At 43.8% G+C, this 20,480-nt stretch overlaps 1 protein-coding gene across 8 annotated transcripts in view; it reads right to left on the minus strand.

The window, feature by feature from the left end:
* KALRN (kalirin RhoGEF kinase) overlaps window positions 1-20,480 on the minus strand; it is a 472,211-nt gene that overhangs the window by 293,633 nt on the left and 158,098 nt on the right. For all 8 annotated transcript variants that reach the window (XM_040069425.2, XM_058421255.1, XM_058421256.1 and 5 more), the window contains exon 3: window positions 10,464-10,578. In XM_040069425.2, the coding sequence (XP_039925359.1) occupies window positions 10,464-10,578 (115 nt within the window). The remainder of the gene's footprint in view (window positions 1-10,463; window positions 10,579-20,480) is intronic.

Raw genomic sequence — 20,480 nt, forward strand, 5'->3', positions numbered from 1 at the left:
CCTCATGCAGCATATCTATAATAAAACCACTTAGGGTTCTCTATCTTCAAGATGTAAAATATCAGTTAATATGGTTTAATATTCAGTTTAATATGGTTTACCAAGCAAAAATATCTTTTAATTAGTAGCTCCTTCAAACTAAACTTCAAAAAGGAGTATTTATTCAGTCCTCAATGACAACATCCAAAGCACAAGCATCTGGCTTGGCAGACCCTCAAATAAACTATATGACTTGATTTATCCTTCTAGTGACAGTTTTCTAATAATACAGCATTAATATTAGAGACTGTCAATTCTTCTTGTATTCCCATGTGAAACAGGGGAAAGGAACAGGAAAGGCACATGAAAGCAGCCTGATCTGACTGGAGTTGAACTGCTGCTATGATTTTCGGAGAGAGATGCGATTATTCTACAAAGCCTATGCTCCATTACCATTTCTATTCAATAATTTTAACCAAAAGGACCAGATGTCCCTTGCAAATGCAGCATCAAGCTTATAGCAGGTTCCTACTTTCTCTTGTCTGCACAGTGGTGTGGGCATGTTCAAGAGATGGAAGATTTCCCCAAAACCAGTTGCAGGAGAAGGAAAAGCTGTTTTGGTGCTTTGCCTTCTTGGTGAAATACCACAAAGGATCTTTCTAAAATATTACATCACTGGAAAATTCTCCAGAGACTAAGGTTTCTCTTTAAAGTTAGACATAAAATAAAGCCCTGTGTACACAGTCAGGGAAACCAACACACACACACACCCCTGCCCCGCACACACCCCCCCCCCCCCCCCCCCCCCCCCCCCCCCCCCCCAGCTAATAGCAGAAAAATACACTGTGTCACACTTTTCTGACCAGACAATGTTTGCCAAGCCAAAAGCATGTCTGAATTACACTTTGCTGCCTTTTCCTGGGGGGAAAGGAGGGAGTCTAGAATTATTTTTCTTATTTATGATTTTACTTTGCATTGAAGTATTTTTTTCTCTCTTTTTTCTCCTAATCCAAGTAGCCCAACAGTCTCACACTGTAGAGTTACAATTATGCTTTGCTGCATGCAGTGCTGCAGGATCCACAGGGAACTCTGAAGCAGCGCCAGGATCCACAAGGAAGGCATAAAACACCACAGACTTGGTTAGGAACACCTTGTGGAAAATGAGAAGAAACCATTGATGAGATTTACAACTGTCCACACAACTTGGACACCAATTCCCTTTGCAAACAGCAGGGAACTGAGCATCCCAACCTCTGAGGCAAATTTTGCCAGTCCCAAGACATACTTTCCACACTACAGGAACATCAGCCTGCTCAATCCCACATATTACCATCTTCTATTTCAATATGATCAAATTTTCTAATATGATAAACTAGCACATGCTTTTATGAGCATGGGAACTGCCAAACCTTTGGTAGTGGTTTGCATATTGATCGTCTAATGGTTAATAACAAATGTACTTCTTACATGATCTACAGATACCTGGACACCCCCAGTCTCTGAGAAGGGCTGAGTTCAGACCACTTTTTCCTCTCTGTGGACACTAATTCGGTCTCTTTCCTTGATGCAGCTGTCTATTCTCATAAAATTTGTAGAAATTTAATATTCTTGAGCATTTTCTCTGACAGATTTGGTTTAACAGTGACTGACAGCATGATGACATCAACTTTTTATTATTCATTTGGAGATATGACTAAAAGTATATTCCTGAAAACATATCCTCAGTCCTACCCAAGCTGTGCACTGCAGAACCCAGACTTTGGAACAGCATCCCCAACACCTCCATGCATCCAACGAGGATAAGAATCAGCCTGTCTAGGCTAAGACGACTCCACTTCTGTGTCTCCCATTACTTGCTTCATATTGGCACACAGTAAAGGTCTCATCCATTCTCCATGAGAGTTTAGAAGAGTTTTCCACTGACATTGTCCATACCTTGGACAATATGTCCATTACAAAGCAGACTGCAAAGCACAGCAGTTTTTTGCCTGCTTCTAATGACACCCATGAAGAGATGGCATAAGCCACTTCCAAATCGTAATAATTTCTAATAGTGAAAAGGATATAGCACATACTGGAGTTACTGATGAGGAACACAAGCATCCATCATGGAATGAGACAAAAACTATTTTACAGTCTCCGCAAAAACTGTAGGAAAGAGATCACCTAAAAGAAAATTCGGGATTGGCAGAACTGCTCATATTCCACTGATGGCTGCTGACAGCTTCAGGAGGGAACTGTGCACAGCCTGTGCCGGCTCTGCTGCCAGTGAGACGCTCCCACAAAACCTCTCTGTCTGCTAATTTCAGCTTTTCTGAATTACTGCTCACATTAGCACACGCCTGCCTTCTCCAGGGAATTCTCCCAATCACTGCTGCCTGGACCTCTTGGAGCACTGTGGAGCCACAGGTCTGATGGTTAAAAGGCCCATGAGGAACATGCAGGAGCTTTACACCAGAACTAGCGTGGCCAAGGCCAGCGACGGCAGTGTGGGGAGGTGTGCTGCAGAGACTCACAAAACACTTCTCAGAGAGCCACTGAGGAAGAGGATGGAGAAAATGATGCTCTGCATAAAATTTATAGCAGGCTGCGGTGCCCGCCAGCTCGCTCACCAGTGAATGGGTGCAGGATATATCCTAGCTTACAAGTATCTGCCTTTTCTCCATCACCTCAGCTCCTTCTTCCAGGCAGCAGATGCCGGTACAACCAACATGCAAAAGCCATTTAGGAAGAAGAACAATGCTGATCTAATCCCCAGACCGAGAGCCTGGACAGAGCTCAAAAAGCAGAGTATAGAGCACGGCTCTATGTGAGACAACTCTGGGGATGGGATCAGGCCCCAGACCCTGCCAGCACCACTGGGTGGCACCAGGCAGGCCATGGTGTCTCCTGCCTCCCAGCTGTGGTGGCACACATGGCGATGGGGATTTGGAGAATTCCAAGCAGAAACCTTCCCAGCTGGAATCTTCTGTTGGAAATGCAGTGAGGTACTATGCACAACATTTCTAATCAGAAATACAGCAACACAGGGAGTGGCTGCACTGGACAGGCACCCATCTGGTGTGAGAGAGGCAGAACCAGCACCCCACAGCCTCTGCAGGGGAGCTGAGCAGTACCTGAGGCTCCCCTGAGAAGAGAGCTGAGGTTTTCTCAGGGCCTTGGCAAAGCTCAGACCCTTGGCAAAGCTTGAGAGGATTCAGGTGATGCCACTGCATGGAATTACCAGCCATAGAGGAGGCAGTCTCCAGGTCAGCCCTCCTGGCCCTGGCAGGAAGCACTGCCACAGGGAGCTGTCTGTGCTCAGAGGGATTTAACAGCCCTCCCATGGCTCTTCTCCCAGTAAGAAAGAGAGAGGCCAGGTGTGGTGGTACTGCAGAGCTGCGGCTGGGCAGCAGCACCTTTTGGCTCCTGTCAGCACAGAGGATATGGGAAGATGGGTGCTGTGAGAAGGAACCACTCACTGCCATCCTTCCGGCTGCTCCGAGCTTGAAGCCTCAATGCACTCTGGGGAGGAGAAGCACTGCAGCTGGGAGGGCAGGGCTAAAGCAAAAAGGGCCAGACCAGTAAAACCAAAAGGCATTGGACCTGAACCAGGTAGAGATGTTTACTTTGCTGCCTGGGGCGAGCACAGAGTAAAACAGTGACCTTTTATGTCATTGGACTTGCGCCCTCTACAAGCCCTACCCACCGACTCTATCGAAGAAGGCACAACTGAGCTCTCACTCGGCTGGAAAACAGCCCAGTGCCAGGAGAGGCAACTTCTCTTCCAGACCTGTGCATTTCTCTTCTAGGCTAAACTTGGCCTGTAGGGCTACACCCTGCAATCCTAAGTCTTCAAATTATGAACCCATTGAATTTGTGTTGGAGACGTCAGATGAACCAGAAAGAACCCAACATGACTTTGAAATCTCAGCACGAGTCTGCATGGTTGGCAGTAAGAGGAAACTGAACTCCCTCTCCTACACTCTGAAATAGAACAATTGCCTTGGAAATAATTCAGACATAATAAATGAGAGATTCACTCATATTAACTGTTTTCAATTGCAGATTTATAGCCTAAAATTAAGCAGATGTTGAGTGCTGAATACAATGCTTAAAAACACAACGACAAGTTGAAATCCCGGTTTCCCTGCATGTGGCAATCAGTAACTTCAATTATTTATTGAAATACGATTAAAATATAATTAAATGGAGCAAGCTATACTTAAAAATAAAGAAATATTGTACAACTTAGTGGAGGAAAAAACAGTAAGAGATTTTCAGGTCTTCCAAAACAGTACAAAATGTTTGGATAGAAGATAAACAACTTAGAAAATACTTTGCAAATCCCTTTGTAAGTACTTTAAGGAATTTACTTTAAATAAGGAATTCACTCTTGTAAGAACAACAACCTTGATTTTATTTATTTCAATTCTCAAACTCGAATTCTGAAACAAGATAATGAAATCTTCATAAGCTCGTTTCAACATTAACATTAAGTTAATCTCATTTGCTCCTATTCCATAATAAAGAGAGACTTCTGTTAGACCCATACAGATAATTACTGGTAGAAGTGAGATGCAGAGCCCAGCTTACCCTGCCTTTTATTAGTCTTTGGAGGGAAAAGGCTACACAAGCTGTGCAATTCACAGCACATCAACCACAAAGCGAAGTATGATGCTCTCTGTGCTGCTCATCACAAAACAGGTCTGAAAACACTTGCACTGTTATGGAGCTGGAGAGCAGAGCAGGGCTCAGCAGGTAACCAGGCTGGAACCACTCGGAGAGCACTCTCAGCTCTGATGGAAGCAGAGAAAAAGAGGACATCTGCCTCTGGATAGCTTACACTATCCAGAAAAGCAGCAACAGGCAGGAAGTCATTTGGAAACAGATACCAAAGCCCTCCCATTTACCTTAGGTTTGGGCTGATTTAAAAACAAACATAGGAAATTGTGTATCTGTTTAAAAACCCCACATCTTTATACAAAACAGTATGACAAAAGCTGGAGTGACTGCTGTTCTCATGCCTCTGCAGCATGACAGGATTGACAAGAACTGGGCCTCTTCTGACACACCTCCTAACAGAGTCTCCAAGATGGGGAGGATACAGAAACCTGCTCCAGTTCTTCAGTCTGTGATTTTAATCACTTTCCTTTTGTCCCATTTTCCATGTACACTGAGACTAAATTGTTTACTTTAGCTCAGGCTTGCAGAGCGTGTTTTAACACATCACTTTAGTTTCTAACATAAGCATCCCCAACACCTTCAATCTTTTCTCATAATTCCTGCTCCCCAGGCTCTGACAGTTCTTGTCACTCTCTCTGCACTTCTAGGAAATTCACATTTTCTAGTAGCTTCTGTAAAATAGGAGTTTCCAAGGTTGCAGCTGTAGATGCTGCAGAATTTCAACATCAATTATAGCCACTGTCCACTCACCCAGGAATAAAATGCCTCAACAGGTTATTAACACAGCTGGAAGGAAGTCAAAGATCCTCTTCGGAAGTGCTGATGTCCAACAAGCAGTGTAACAAATGTAACCTGGCCCTGAGGTGGTCAGTAAGGGGACACAGGAGGCAACACAGAGCAGTGAGCTCAGAAGCCTTGTCCTGATCAGTATTTCAACAGAAGTCCCCCAATCCCTAACAGAGTGATAAAAACATCACACCCCAATACCACACATGGTAGAGGCTGGATTTAAACTGGCTACAGAGTGGCAAAACACTCTTAAATTCACCAGCACTCATGTCAGTTATCTACTTCCAATGAACCTCTTTCTCCAAAATAATACATTTATTTGTTAAATTACATCTGAAGAAAATACTATATCTCCATTAGGCTCATTAGCTTCACTGCATTTTTTTACTGCTGTATTTTGAAACAAGTGTATGGTGGAATAATTATTGATGGCACCAGATATTTAGTTACTAAAATTAGTATGATGTCCCTGGTGTTATTTTTTTTAAAATAGATGGCTATTTTTGTAGATCTACAATAGCTTCCAGGAAAAAAGGGGAAAAAAAAAAGAAGTCCTCAAAAGCTCCTTCTGCGCTAAGATCGCATAACAGAAAGCAGAACTCTGGGGTTTAATTCCTATCAATCAACAAAATGAGTTTCACCAGCCAGAGGACCTAATATACACAGTACCACAGGTCACCAGAGAAGAGCTTAAAATAAATCCAAGAGTGGGTGAGTATTGCTACATTTTGCCATTCCCCGTATTGTTCTTCTAATTTTACAAAGCCCCAGTCATTAAACTAAGTATTAGGGGCACTTCAGTTGTTTTATTGCTCCTAGCACCTCTCATCCAGCTCGGGCAGCTCTGAGGAGCTGTTCAAACACACAGGGCTGGCCCTGGAAACGCTTTGCTGCTGTTATGAGCCCTGGATATCCCCCAGAACAGGGAAACATTTGAGCAGCTTTTTGAACAGAGCACAAATAAAAAGTAGCTGTCTTTAAAAACACAGGCCCCTGAGGCATCTCGGGTTTCCCCTCTGCAGAGAGCACAGAAGATTGCTTATCTTGGCTCCAGAACAGATTGATGTGTTCAGCCGGAAGGTTCACTATAGCTGACAGAGAACATTTCCTTCATCGTATTGCTTCACCATGCAAGGAGATAACTCAGGCTAATAATATTCTGTCTCCTTTTTATCCTCCTATAGCCTACGCATAACTTAATTTGTAATTCCAAAGGGCTCGCAGAGGAGACTGGCCTGGTGCTAGTTTCATTTACACACGAGTAAATCAAAGCTCAGTCTTCTGGAATGGATGGCACTGCACTAGTGTTAAAATATAAAATCTTCAGCAAGGCCAGAAAATTCTCCCTCAGCTCCCCTGATCATAAACACCATGTTATCCTAGCTTCAGTCACGCCCTCCAAATTTCTAAACATTGCATCCATTTAAATTTGCATGTAAATAGAAGCTATCCTGAGTCACAAGAAATACAGCTTCAGCTTCGCCTACCCAGAAAGCATTAGTGCAAATGTAAACCAAGCATAAAATGGCAGAGTGGTAGAAACTTGGCATCCGTGGAATTATCTTTACATCTAATGAACAGTGACTTCGTTTCTTAGAAACTAATTACAGTGGAACTGTTTAGAGAAAAGGACCTTGTGATATGCCTGAAAGAGCCAACGTAGGGCACCAAACCAGGACCACATTAGTTCACATCATCAGATACCCACTCACAACCTCTTCCCCCTCCTCCCCAAAACAGCAGGGTCAGAGTTTTGAACCTTCCAGGAGCCTTAGATTACCCCAGGCACTGTGGATTGAAAGGTTACCATTTCAGGATAGGAACAAGCTGTGTTCCTAGATCTGCAGCCCCAGGCAGTAATCCGCAGCCACAGGAAACCCCACTGCCTGCAGGCACCTGCCTGACTGTGGCTCCCAGCTGCATGAAAGCCCTCACTATTCTGCTCTAACTCAAGCACACATAGCTGCTTTCAGAAAGCCCACATTATTATTCTGATTTCGAAGAAGGAACTGCAGAAAGCTGAATCAGAAACTTTGAAAACTGCAAGCAGGACCCTGGTTTCACTTACCCTAATCTATCATCACATTTCATCACCAATCTCATACCTGCTCCGAGCTCCCAGCACTGCGCCACCTCTGCCCCCTCCATTAAGATATAAAACAAGGGTTAAGTGACAGATAGTATCAACATGGAGAGCAATCTGTCTCACTCAGAAATCCATGCACCGAGAATGAAGAAAGAATTATTATCCTGGTGTCAATATGATAAATTACAGTCTCTTTTTTCCTAAAGAATTTTTACTTTTTCAGCTAGCACAGAAAACTCTTCCCCCTTTAGCACTCAACATCAGAGCAGTTTCTTCTGATATCCTGCTCAGTTTCTGCTAATGAAATTATTTATTTTGGTGAATGGCTGATGTAGTTAGTAACTACAGCACTCATCTTGGAATAAACATGAACTGAGAGCTAGTGATAGGAATTCCAACTGTTCTTTCCATATATTTGTTTCCAAAACATAAATAAGTTTGAAAGCTCGCTGCTTGCCCTTGTAAAAGTGAACAAAATGTTTAGGGAAAATGAATTTCCAGTGTTTCCTCACACCCCACAGGTTACACAATCCCACGCGCCAACCCCATGAATTTTGTGATCATATTTCCCTCTAAGAGCAGCAAGTTCACAGTTGTTGCACCAGACAAAACAGGACTAGGAGGACCTGAGAGAAGTGACCTCCTGATCTACCATAACCTCTCCATAAGATTTATACAGCAACGGGAGGACTTAAGAAAAAATTACATGTCCTAAAGTGCTAATGGTAATCCATTAGAAATCTTTTCCTCATATCCAGCCTAATCTTCACTCACTTTGATGTAATACATTTGTCTGTCTTCGTCCTACAAACCCTTTCCTTTTGCAGCATCACAACATGCTTGCACGTGCTTTTCACTCTCTAGACTGAACAACCTCTACCCTTTTAATCCTTCCTTGACAGGCCACTTTTTCACTGATCACTCTTGCTGCTTTCTGCTCCACACCTCTCAATGTGCAAGCATCCCAAGGAGAGAGTACTCCAGTTAATACCTCCAGAGGTCTAATCTGCAAGGACCCTTGGGAAGCCAGTGAAAGTGCTCCATGCAGAGCCAGTCCCTCACTGCTAGGCGCATTCTCAAGACAGGAGATTGTACCGCAGAGGAAGGGAAGTTCTCTGGTAAAACTAGAGAGGCATCCTCCAAAGGCTTCATGCACCAGGACAGTGGCAGCGACCACCAGGAGGAGAATGTTTTTTAGTGATTCCAGGGAAACAGGCAGCCAGACCTTGTACTGGTTCCATCAGCATGTACCTCTGACCCCAGGTTCGGCACCATCAGAGAAAAATCACTGCTGCACTGATCAGGAGTGAGGCAACCAAAAGCAGCATTTCAGCCGTGTGACAGTAAGGAACACAAGGGATGTACCTTTCTATTACAGCCACCTCCATGAGGGAAGAGCAATTAATAGAAAAGGTTGACACCTTAGAAGGTCATTTTTGCTCTGCAATTGCTTGCAACCCGCAGCAATGTCATATCTTCATACTCACAACCATGCAAAAAAGGATAAGATGTAGGGGATCAGCTTCATTACTGCAGCAGCTGGGGGGGAATTGCCAAGCTCTGGGACACACATTCCCATGGACTGACCTACTGCTCCCCCAGCCCCGCAGCATGTCTGTAATCTCTCCCACAGCACAGTTGAAAACAGAGCTGGCTAGAGGATGAAATGAGCAGGGGTAGGGAGAAAAACAAATAGACTTCAGGTGATCAGTAAAGCCTTGATGACCAGAAGTTCAACAGAGCAAAAAGTGCATCGCCAGAGGACTTATGATGACCAGGAAACAAGCACTGGTAGATCTGGTGAACATGGCTGGACTTGCCATTCACTCTGCAGCCAAGTGATTAAGTCTCCAAACAGCCTTTGTCCTCTGCACATTGCATATTCAAGGAACTGAGTGCATTTCCAAGAACTTTACCTCCCGACTTCCAGATGCAGCCAACCCCTCTGCCCTTCATGTCTTAACTTCACGCTCTTTGTCAAAACATGAACATTGTTTAACAGCTTGTGTTCTGGGGGTTTAAGAGAGAAGGAGCTCCTGGGTGGCACAGGATGTGTTCCTGCAACCCTGAGCATGCCTTCTCAGTCCCTCACCTGCCCTGGGGTAACACTCACCTCAGCATCTGGTGCAGTGGGTTTTGGGCAAGGATATTTGACAAGCTTAAAAATAGGAAAAAGAAGCTGGATGAGGACAGAGGTAGTCTCATTTTTTCTGAGGCTAAATCAGAAACACCTCCCTGAGGACTGAGCCCTATAAATTATCTCCCAAAGCCTGAAAAAATAAATATGTTCTGGCAACACACCTTTCCTCCAGTATCCCTGGGAAAAAGATGGAGACTTACTTGTTGGAAGAGAGCCACAGAGACTAATGCAGGGAAAGGTGGTGGCTTACATTCAGAACAATTTTAAATGCCCTTCTTTGAAAGCTTCCTCCTAAGTCCACCCCTGTTCCTTTCCCAGCCTGGAGAAATCTCTGGAAAGTACTGGAGCAGGAAGATCTGCCTTCTTGTACAGGGACTCTCCTTCCCAGCAACTACAGCCCCCTACCCCAGCTCTCCCGAGCCTCCCACAATGTGTTAAAAAGCAACAACAGACAGTAGGCTCTCTCCAGCTTGCTATATTTAACTGCAGATCTCTAAGCATTCCTCCCCTTGGACTCCTTTAAAACAGTTACACAGAAATGGAGAATGAGAGCTGCACCTCGAGGCTGTGGGGAGCCTGAGCCCAGGTTTGCTCCCACTGCCTCCGCTCCGGGGCTCCTGCATTGCCACACGTGCCATAAAACCACCGGAGCGCACACAGGAGGAGGAAGGGAACACTTTTGTTCCTCCGCCCCAAGAACTCAAGGTACTAAATGTTAATACTTGGAAATCAACAACTGCCAAGAACAAGCTCCCCACCCACCCATCCAGCCGAAGCTTTGAAGTGTTTTCTTTCCAGCTTTACCTTGGCACGCTGGCCAAATAAGTCACAAGTTTACGAAGGTCTTCCTGCCTTATTCTGTCATGATTGCTGCGGGCTGGGAAGGTCAAGACAGGACCACCTCGTTTATCACGGCCACCTGTGGAAAATAAAGGATTGTTAGAAAATCAGGCAGGAAGCATACGTCAAAAAAAACTACGTGCACTGAATTGATAAATAGAAATTACAGCACATTTAAGAGCCTGCACACCAGTTGTAGCTTTCAGACTCGCCTAATTGAGGAAGACAAGCTTGCATTTGCTGGAGCTCCAAATGGGGGATATAAGGAAAAAAAAATAAAAAAATAAAAAAAGCCCACACAAGGAAAATTACTACTAACACTTCTTATTTCACTTAATCCCATCAGATCTAATATATCTTCTACTCCAAGCAGGTGATGCTAATGAAATCCTACTGTGGGGATAGTTTTAAACTGATCAACACCAAAAAAGTGAAAGCATTTTTCACTGTTGCTCAGTGTGTTGCACCTTTCATTCTGAGATAGTTTACCACATTCTGCCAGTTTGAAGTGATGTATCCAGTAATGTTTATGTAGCACAATGTTCTAATCTATCAGCTATTTCATTAGAATTAAAATTTTGATTATAATTTCATGTCTTCTAAGCTTTCAATTTATAAAGTGTTGTTGGCAGTCAGAATATTTGTTTTGCAGGGGGGGGTTTCCTGTAGCTTTCCTGTCTTAAAAACCACTTCTTTAAATTGTCAGTGTCTGGTCCTTTAAATTGTCTGGTCCTTTATCTTTGACAACAATTGTCTATAGGATCAGCCATAAAGGAATAACTGAACTATACAATCACAAATACAGGGGCAAATGCAATATCTTCTGCAGCACCTTATTTTATTCTGTCCTGTAAATAATGTTTAAGAAGATTGAAACTGAAATCTAGTACCTCATTCAATGTTTAGTTCTTTCGTCACATATCATCTCAGGATTTCTTCTTGTTAGATACATGTTTGCACTGCTATCTAGGAAGAACTTACAGCTAAACTACAGCTCAAAAAGCTAGTATGGAACTGCAAGGACCTCACAAACAAGCTGTAAGAATGCACGAGGCTGCACTTCTCAATGGAAAGTATAACCCCTTTAACAGAAATATCACTTCTGAGAAAGGAAACCCATGTGCTTTCTGAGCTAATTTACTCGGCCAGCAAGAAGAAAAAGCTACAGAAGGACATGAACATCTCCAGCACCAATCCACACTGCGCCCTCTCATTAAGAACTCGGGACACCTGCTGTCTGTGCTACTGGCACGTTCTTGTTACTATATATAAGATTTCTTAAAATACAGATAATTTTTAATTGCTAAGATCTGTCTAAAGAGTCTTCTACAGCACAAGAAAGAGTCCCTTACACAAACTTCATCTATAGAAATAGAGATGCCACTGGTACCCACAGTTTTCAGCGGATGCAATACACCTGAAGGGCTACATTGTACAAGTCTTCATCGGAACCAGGTTGTGTCAGGTTTGTCCAGGGATACAAATGGAGAGGCAAACAACAGATGTCATCTTTATTTTGAGCCCTCATGCAGACACGGGTACATACGGAGTACAAAAACTGTCCTGCCTAATCTCCACCCAAATCTCTGTGCTTTTCTATTTGCCTTTGGCTTTACACCATGAAGGTGAGGAAGGTCCATCAGAATTCAGTGTCACCTTGGCAGATCCATGCCTCTGCCACATAGCATGAAAATGGGGGCATAATGTAAAAAAGGATTCCATTTACAAGGAAATAAACTCATCTAAATGTCCAGACCCTTTTACGAAAACAAAAGCTTCCTCATTTTAAGTACATTCTCCCTTTGTTGAGATCATTTCACACACCACATCAATGCCACACCATTATATCATGCATGATAACTATCCAACAGAAAAACAAGCCAGCCTATAGAATGGCAAACCAATACAACTAACTAAAGCTGGAGGGAAATATTTTTTCAACACAAGAAGCATTTCAAGGTTTTGAAAAATTTCCCATCATATCTAGATGTAACCAAGGCTTTCAAAAGCTTCCAGATTTTTGCTGAAGCAGAGACCTTAACTTGAACTGAATCCCAGAAGAACATGCTACCCACTACTCATTCAGACTCCCTCTCCTTCATCCACAATTATTTAAATATTTGTACAATGCGGAAAAGCACTAAGATTTGAGATCAGAAGACATCCAAGCCCACATTTATAATCCTCTCCCAGGATATGAAACACCTGGAAAGGGCCATGAGCTTCCCACAGCTCAGCAGCATTAATCACTCTGATGCTGCCCATTCACCTCGGCTCTGTAAACCAAAAATTATGTTTCTGGTCAGAGACCTCTTTAACACCTACCACTCCACCAAAGTAAGCTCTACAAAATAAATAAATAGAAACCTGTGCAAATTCTGGTAGGCAGAAAACATAAAGTCAGAAAATTCTTGACCCTTTTAGTAACAGCAACACAAGGATTTCAGCTACAGAAAAGAAAATAGGATCCAGAACATTCCTGTCCTGTCTTTGCTTCAGGATAAAAACTGTCCCTCAACAGTTGATGTAAATGGTCCTCAGGAGAGCAAGATAAATAAGGCTCAGGCACAGGCTCACAAGTTACCAGGACAGAGCAGAGAAAATGGGTTTATTCTCATTGGAGGAGGAAGGTTACATGATGACCCAGATGGATGTTTCTGGATGATGGAAGGATAAGTAAGTGCCTGGACTGATTCCTTCTAGTCTTACAGCACACAAAAACATGGAGACTTGGGTAAAATGTCAAGATATGTTACGTTTAGAAACAAATGTATTTCATTTGTGATAAAAGTGCAGCTCTAGGCTTTGAGCAAGAGAGTGAAATTATTACAAGTCCATCATACATATTAGCATCTTTCAATTGCTCCCTTCAACTCCATGCAATCCCAGTTACTGAGAAATGCCTAATTTTTATGAATGCCTACATAATTAACAATTCTACCACAAGCCTGTATAAAGAAACATCAGATTTCCTCTAGAACAAACCCCTGTACATTTAATTCACCGTCAGACTTGCAGAGTTCAGTAACTGAGGTTTACTCTCTTAAATACTGATAACATGCAGCGGTTTTGTTACATTTGGTATCCCAAAATCTCAGCTTTTCTGGGCAGACTGAAGGGGGAATGACCACCACCGAACACAAGGATGCTCATCTCCTCTAAAGGAGCCTGCTGAGAAGCAGCAACGCACAGTAAAAGAGAAGAAAATCTTCTGGCATTGGTTGTGCAGGGATTCTATACCACTCCTTTTCTTCATTATCATCTTTTTACTGAAGGGAATAGTAAAGTACTGAGAGGGGAAGGAGTTCAGCCCAGATGCCACAGTGTGTCACTTGAAGAACCAGGAAGAGAAATCAGGTTTTCTGACTAGATCCACTGTGTTGGAGCTTCACCGTGCTTGAGACTCTGTCTCTGCTTGATAGTAATCCACTCAGGGAGGCAAATCTTGCCCCAAGTCAGCCATGATCTCCACACCAATGTATGGGCACAGTCTTCAGAGAGCTACTCAGCACATTGTTTTAAAAAACAATAAAAATTAGAAGGAAGCCAGGAGTCTCAATTGCTCTAATCAATAAGTCCCATCTCCTGCCTCCCCCTGGACTCACAGAACTGTGATGAAATAATCAAACATGTCATTAGGTTTGCTAATTACAGTTATTAAATGCTAAAACAAACAGCTGATAATTTCTTACTGTTTTTCAAGTTGGGTTTTCATGAGCTTTGCTCTGATTTAGAGAGGCAAACAGATGGTCTTGTTATTAGTGCTCTGGAAAAAAAAGAGTTAGAAAAACACATGTTCTTCAGGGCACAGAGTACACTGAGAACAAATATTTAGCCATGTATGCCTTGCATTTCTCCTACAAAATCCTTTGTTGATGGCCTTTCCTGTCAGTGGCTTCCTTGCCAGTTCTTCCCATCTCCCTCTCATCTATCCTATAAGAACCTACGGCTAAATTCAGGGTTTATTCCCAGAAGTAGGATCGCATAATTTTTTCCTCCACAAATCATCGAGGGGACATTGCAGTGATGGCACAAGGCACTGTGGTGCACACCACATCAACCTGCATTGCAGGCAGGCAGCACAGTTAGTGGCCTTCTGATGTCCACTTTTCCCGTCAAGCCTGCAACCAAGAGGAAAGAGACTCCAGTGACAAGATGCCATTCTGGCAGCTGCCTGAACACCTCTTAGTGGTGGGTCCAAATGTTTCTGCCTGCAGTGGCCCCAGAGGTAAGCCAAGAAATCTAAATCCCAAAGTGTTAGTGATATGAACTCTGTGTACAGGGCTTTACCAATCTCAAGTCCTGAGGCACATCCATCCCTGTTAATACACAATAAACTGAAATTCCAGCTATGTGTAGTCCTGTTGAGGACAGGAAATTATCAATTTCCGTTAAAGCAGACTTCTTGTATACAGCAGATAACAATTTTATCAAGCTCTGTTTTCAAGCTGCATCTCTCCAGCTCCATCAGCCCTGCCACCCCAACCCTTACCTGCTTGCAGCCACCCACACTGAAGGGTTTCAAAGCCTCTGCTTCCTTTTGCACTCTCTTCACAAACACAAATTCACAAGGATTAACCAGAGACACAGGCAAATGTCCACACGTGTAAAAGTTCCCAAGACCCTTGTCTAACATCCTGCAGCACATCAGCAACGGAAACGGGAGCAGCACACGGTGTCTCTGGCCCCTGTTCAGATGTCTGCTGCAGTTCAAATGAATGTGCCACTTCATCTCACCCTGCAGATCATAGGCTGATCAATCTTGATGCTGCTGAGACCATAAGTGAGTTTCCAGAGGAGCTAAAATAATCCTCATCAGGTATTTCAGTCCAAAATATGGTGAAAAAAATGAATTATAATGAAGAGAACCAGGAGACAGACGGAGCTCAGCTGATGTCAGGCACTTCAATACGGTGATAAACAATACACTCTGGAATTCTAAATCTAATTGACAGACTTCCTAGGAAAGGAAAGTATCAAGGAATTGGTATCCAGAGTCTTAAAATAACATTCCTTTCTCTGTAATAGCTGAGCTCTGTGAGAGTTCACTTGCTACTGGACTTAGTAGATTTCTCTACTAAAACTCCTGCAACTCCAAGATAGACTAATTTGTTGCAAGGGTCATACACAGGATTAGCTGTGTGACCACCCTCCAGTTCAGCTGGTTCCAGTCAGGTGATTCTAGTACTAGCGATGGAAATTTAAGCTCCCACAAGCCAATTAACACAGCTGCAGCGCAATCACCGGGGCCTGATATTCCAGAGTGCAGCATCCATGTCTGGGAGCCAATTCCCCAAATCAAATTCTAATGGCAAACTCTTACAACATTACATTTAGGGTTAATGAATCCAAAAAAAAAAGGCTAATTGTTCCCACCAGAAGTTCTCCTGGCAGAGCAAGTCAGAGGCTGTAGATGGGACGCCCAGAGAAGCCACTGAATGATCCCTTTTCCTACGGAGTAGATTTGTTCTGCAATCACCCAAAGCCACTGCATGGATTTGAAGAGATGACCTGTTGTGTCTTGTAATTCATTTTCACAGCTTTATGCAAGTGTTTTGGGGTACTTCTTTAATTTTAAGTGTATACTGGCCAGTAAGCCACAGCATGTGGTGATGCCAGTCACTGCTGACGGTGGTACAGACACTCCAAACTCACACCACAGGACACACTGCTAGAAGCTGTACAGAAACAACAGCCAGATTCACCCTAAAAACACTCTGTTTCTCTTCCTCATTTGAGACAAGCTGACAAGCATGGAGAAATAGTCAAGGAATGCCATGTTTTTCTACCAACAGGTTTCCCTTTTTTGAAATCTCCATTGATTTCAAACTACACCAGGGAATGGTATAAAAAGGAGGATATTTTTCTGTAACAAAATATAAAAGAATTGTTGATGTTTCATTTGTAATTTCCATTCCAGAGGAAAAGGAGAATGGAAACTTTTAATTTAAATAAAACCTCTTTGTGTAAATACAAAATATTTACATCCCTCAAAAATTACATCATTTGGTTCATTTTATTCCCAACCCAATACAAATTCCAGTGTCCATAAATCAGCATTTTTGACCTCCTGAAACAAGGATGTGAACTCTTTTAGTGTCCAGAGGCACTGGGGGTCTCATTTCAACCCCTCCTCTGAGGAGTGAAGTGCATCTACTGCAGCAAAAGAAAAACATGCACCGCCTCATGTGGTTTCTCTGGCACTAAGTGACTTGTGGTGTCCTTGGACAAGTTTGGGGGAAGGTCAGTGTCTTCTCTGAGCTTTCCTCTTTCATTCATCCTGCTGACCTAAATTTGGTGGAACCTAATTGTAAAGCTGTCCTTTAGAACTGTTTACATTGAAATTCCTCTTCTGAAAGACCTTTCAGGAAATCTCTGCTTTTCCTTAAAGCTCTCAGTCAGGTTCAGAGGTTGCTGTGACCCAGACCATGAGGCTGCTCCCGAGACGAGAGGACAGTGGGCTACCAAAGGATGGAGATGGCTGAGCTGTCATTGCATCCACTTCTCCCTGCTCTGTGCCCTTTTGGTGCCCAAAGCACACAGAAAAACCTCCTGCTTTGCAGACACGCTGGGAGCTCTGCTTGTCACAGCTGCAGCAGCTCACCAGCTTATTACACCCTCCTGCTGCTGATTCCTCTGTGCTCAACCACGCTCTCAGAAACCTGGCCAGCCTCCTCCTTTGTGCTCCTGCCTCGGCAGATGAGCAGACAGTACCTGGGTGACAGCAGGAGCCCACGCACCGCCGCTCTTCCGAGCCCTCCAGGGAGCGGAAATACCGGGAAGGATCCTGAGAAACTCTTCTGGGTGGGATGTGGGGAAATGCTTTCAGTGACACCCGTGACATCAGCCAACTAACAAGCTTTTTATAGCCTAAGTGCATGAAAAATTCCATGCATGGGAAGGGAACATGGCAACAAACTCCCTTCCCTTTCCCAAAAGTTCATACACTTCATTCCGTAGTGCTCTGATCGATAGAAAATCTTCCATAAATATAAACGAGCAGCTGAACAATGCCCCCATTTACACCACTCTTCTAAAACAGTGTCTGTTTCCCAAGAAAGACTGTAAGCCCAGTTTCCAAAATATTTCACCACCTCTCACTGAAAAAAAGCACCTAAAATAATCTACAACCTGTTTTTTTTTCTTCTCCTCAGTGTTCATCTCCCTCTCAGAATACAAAAATCAGTTTCTGGCTTGCAACCCACTCCCCAGTGGCTCTCAAAGCCATTCCATTGCTGGAAGCAGCACCCTGAACCACCCAGGCAAAGCCAAGATTTTGTTAGAGTTTAGACAACAAGCAGGTGGCCAAAGCTTCCCCCTGCCAGCCCCCTGTTTAATCTGCTTCCAGGAGGTCAGCGATGGAAGCAATCAGCGATGGCCGGGATGCGCCTCGCCCACAACTGCTCAGCCCATCGCTCAGCATAGGAGCTATGGAATGGGATTTTCAGGTGCTCTTCAGACACACATGTGACCTTTGCTCAGGTTCAGTCTAGATCATAGATGAGATCACTGTAAGAAACCAAGAACCAGTTCCAGGAAAGAATCCTGGTATTATCCACCACCCCTCAACTCTCCTGCGGTGCAGGGATGCAGATGCAGAGCCCAGCGCCTGCTGCTCACTGCCGGCTCAGTCAGCCGAGGGGAAGTGCCAGGCACAGAGCCCCAGACAGCACTTAGGCTGCATGAATCCATGCCCAGACAGTTAGAGCTGTGTGTCAACTCTGAAATTAAGTGCACTTGTGAAAGGCTGAGTGCTCCTCTGAGATGACACGGCTGTGCAGGCAGGTCCTGCTGTGCCTGCGCTGGAGCGCTCTGCCTTGCCTGCCTGTTCTGCCCTTTCGCTCTGCAGGGTCCAGGTGTGGAGCATCCACCACACTGGAACACAAAGCAAAGTGTAGCCCCTGCTTGAAGGGTCTTGTGTGTTCTCTGCAATTTTCCCGTTGAATGACAAACAAGCTGGTGAGCCACAGCTGATGAGAAAAGCAATAAACTCTGTAACTGACGTGTTCAGCTGAGAGTTTTTGTGTGTGCTGATAAATTCTGCTGGTGTAAGGAGAACACCTTTGACAACTTTACTGCACTGGTATAGTTAAAATTAACTGTAGTATTAAACTCTGAAGAAGATTCAATAAAACTGTCCTGTTCCTCAACGAAGCCTGCTTAGAACACAATGTGCTCTCAAGGTCCATGCTAACTACAGAACTTATTTTTATTGTTGATCTTGGAAAATCCAGGTATTTGATTTTTCTTTTTGTCAAACATTTTCTCTTCTGTGCTCAAAGCATACTCTAGGAAATTATTCCATTTTAATTAAAAAGAACTTAGCCATCAGCTGAAATGCTAAAATAATTTTCTAATCTGCTTTATTACAACAGTCCAGGGGAACATTGGGCAGTACTGAGCTGCAAGGGGATGCTGGGGCTATTACAGTCAGCACCAGCAGCTCAAAGTGTTCTGTCTGAAAAGGGAACTGCTGCCCGTAGTCATTGCATTCGGAGACCATGAAGAGGAGGTGTAAATCCTAGGACCTCTAGCTGTGTCAGGAATGGCACATTTTGAGCAGATCCAAGTCTGGAGGCTGGTGAGTCTATATGGAGCAAGCTGTACCCTGCCTGCGGTGGATCATGGTGTGAAAGCCCGGGGGATTGTGTTGGCGCTGCTTATTTAACACCCCCCTCTGCAAGGCGGGCTTGGCACAGGACAGTGTCTAACGAGCTGATGATTTGATGTGAGACCCTCTGGCTCAGTGCTGAACGCAGGCACCGTCAGTGGAAGGGGCTACATAAACAATCCAGACAGGTTGCCATTAATAAATATTCCATGAATTACCAAATGATCCTGCAATCATTTCCATGCAAAGCAACAGCAGGAGCCAAGAACTAAATTGCAGTACAGTCCGTGCATAAATTCCTCCCGTTCATTTCCCCAGAGCACCCGGATCAGCTTTTGTGTCTCAAACAAGTGTGCAGGTACGCTGTGTTTTTATGACTATGCTCCCCTCCTTGGAGCAGTGAAAGCCAACCACATAAAACATTTCAGGACATTCACAATGAGACTTCAGTGCAAGATAAAGTGCTCCTGCGTGTCAGTACTGTTGGGACAGTCTTGGGTTTTCACAAAAGATTTTTTGGTGTTTCAGAAACTTCCCTCAAACTCCTGGATTTTCATGTGATTGATGAAAAAGTTTAGTCAGCATTTATATATCCTCAAATTGTTTCTCCAAGTCACAGCTGGACTTGTGACCCATGGGCCATTTAACTGTTAAAATATGGGAAGACATCTCACACCCGCTATCAGCAGAGGGGAAAGCTTTTCTTGCCTGGGTGACACCTCCATGGCTCAGCACAGTGATGAACCCCATCCTTATGGGCCTGGGGACTCAATTCCTGTGGAGACAACCAGGGAGGAAGAGTCTGACCACCTAACAGCCTTGCTGCAACCTCCTCCCTTCTACAGTCAATATTACCTTGGAGATGAAGGAAACGAAAAAGCAAATACTGCAAACAAGGGGAGCTGGCTATTCTTGATGGAGGTTTTCTCATTGCAAGCAGCCTGAATGGTTTGTAACCATCAGAAACACTGCCACTGGAAAGACCCTGGGATTATGCTGCCAATTTGAGTGACTTGATGCAAGATTATGATTGCTTCAGACTTTCTCTTCCTCCTCTCAGTGACAAGTTGTAATTCACACCAGAAGCAATATCATCCAAGCTATTCTCAAAGCCTCTTCCATATTGTCTAGTCCTCATCCACCCCCAGATCCTTGAGATTTGTCTCCTGAATGAAGGCTGTAAATCTTTGTACAGAATGGCAGGAGAAGTTTGAGCATCTGAGTTATTATGTAAATGCAGCATCAATGGTACTTTTAACTGCAGGCTGATTGGGACTGTAAATGGAACAGCAGTGATTTATAGGCGTGAGTGCTTCCCACATACAGGAATTGAATGCTATTCACTAACCTTGAACCAAAAGCAGGATCCA

The sequence above is a fragment of the Hirundo rustica genome, chromosome 7, assembly GCF_015227805.2.
Source record: "Hirundo rustica isolate bHirRus1 chromosome 7, bHirRus1.pri.v3, whole genome shotgun sequence".
In the NCBI taxonomy this organism is placed as follows: domain Eukaryota; kingdom Metazoa; phylum Chordata; class Aves; order Passeriformes; family Hirundinidae; genus Hirundo; species Hirundo rustica.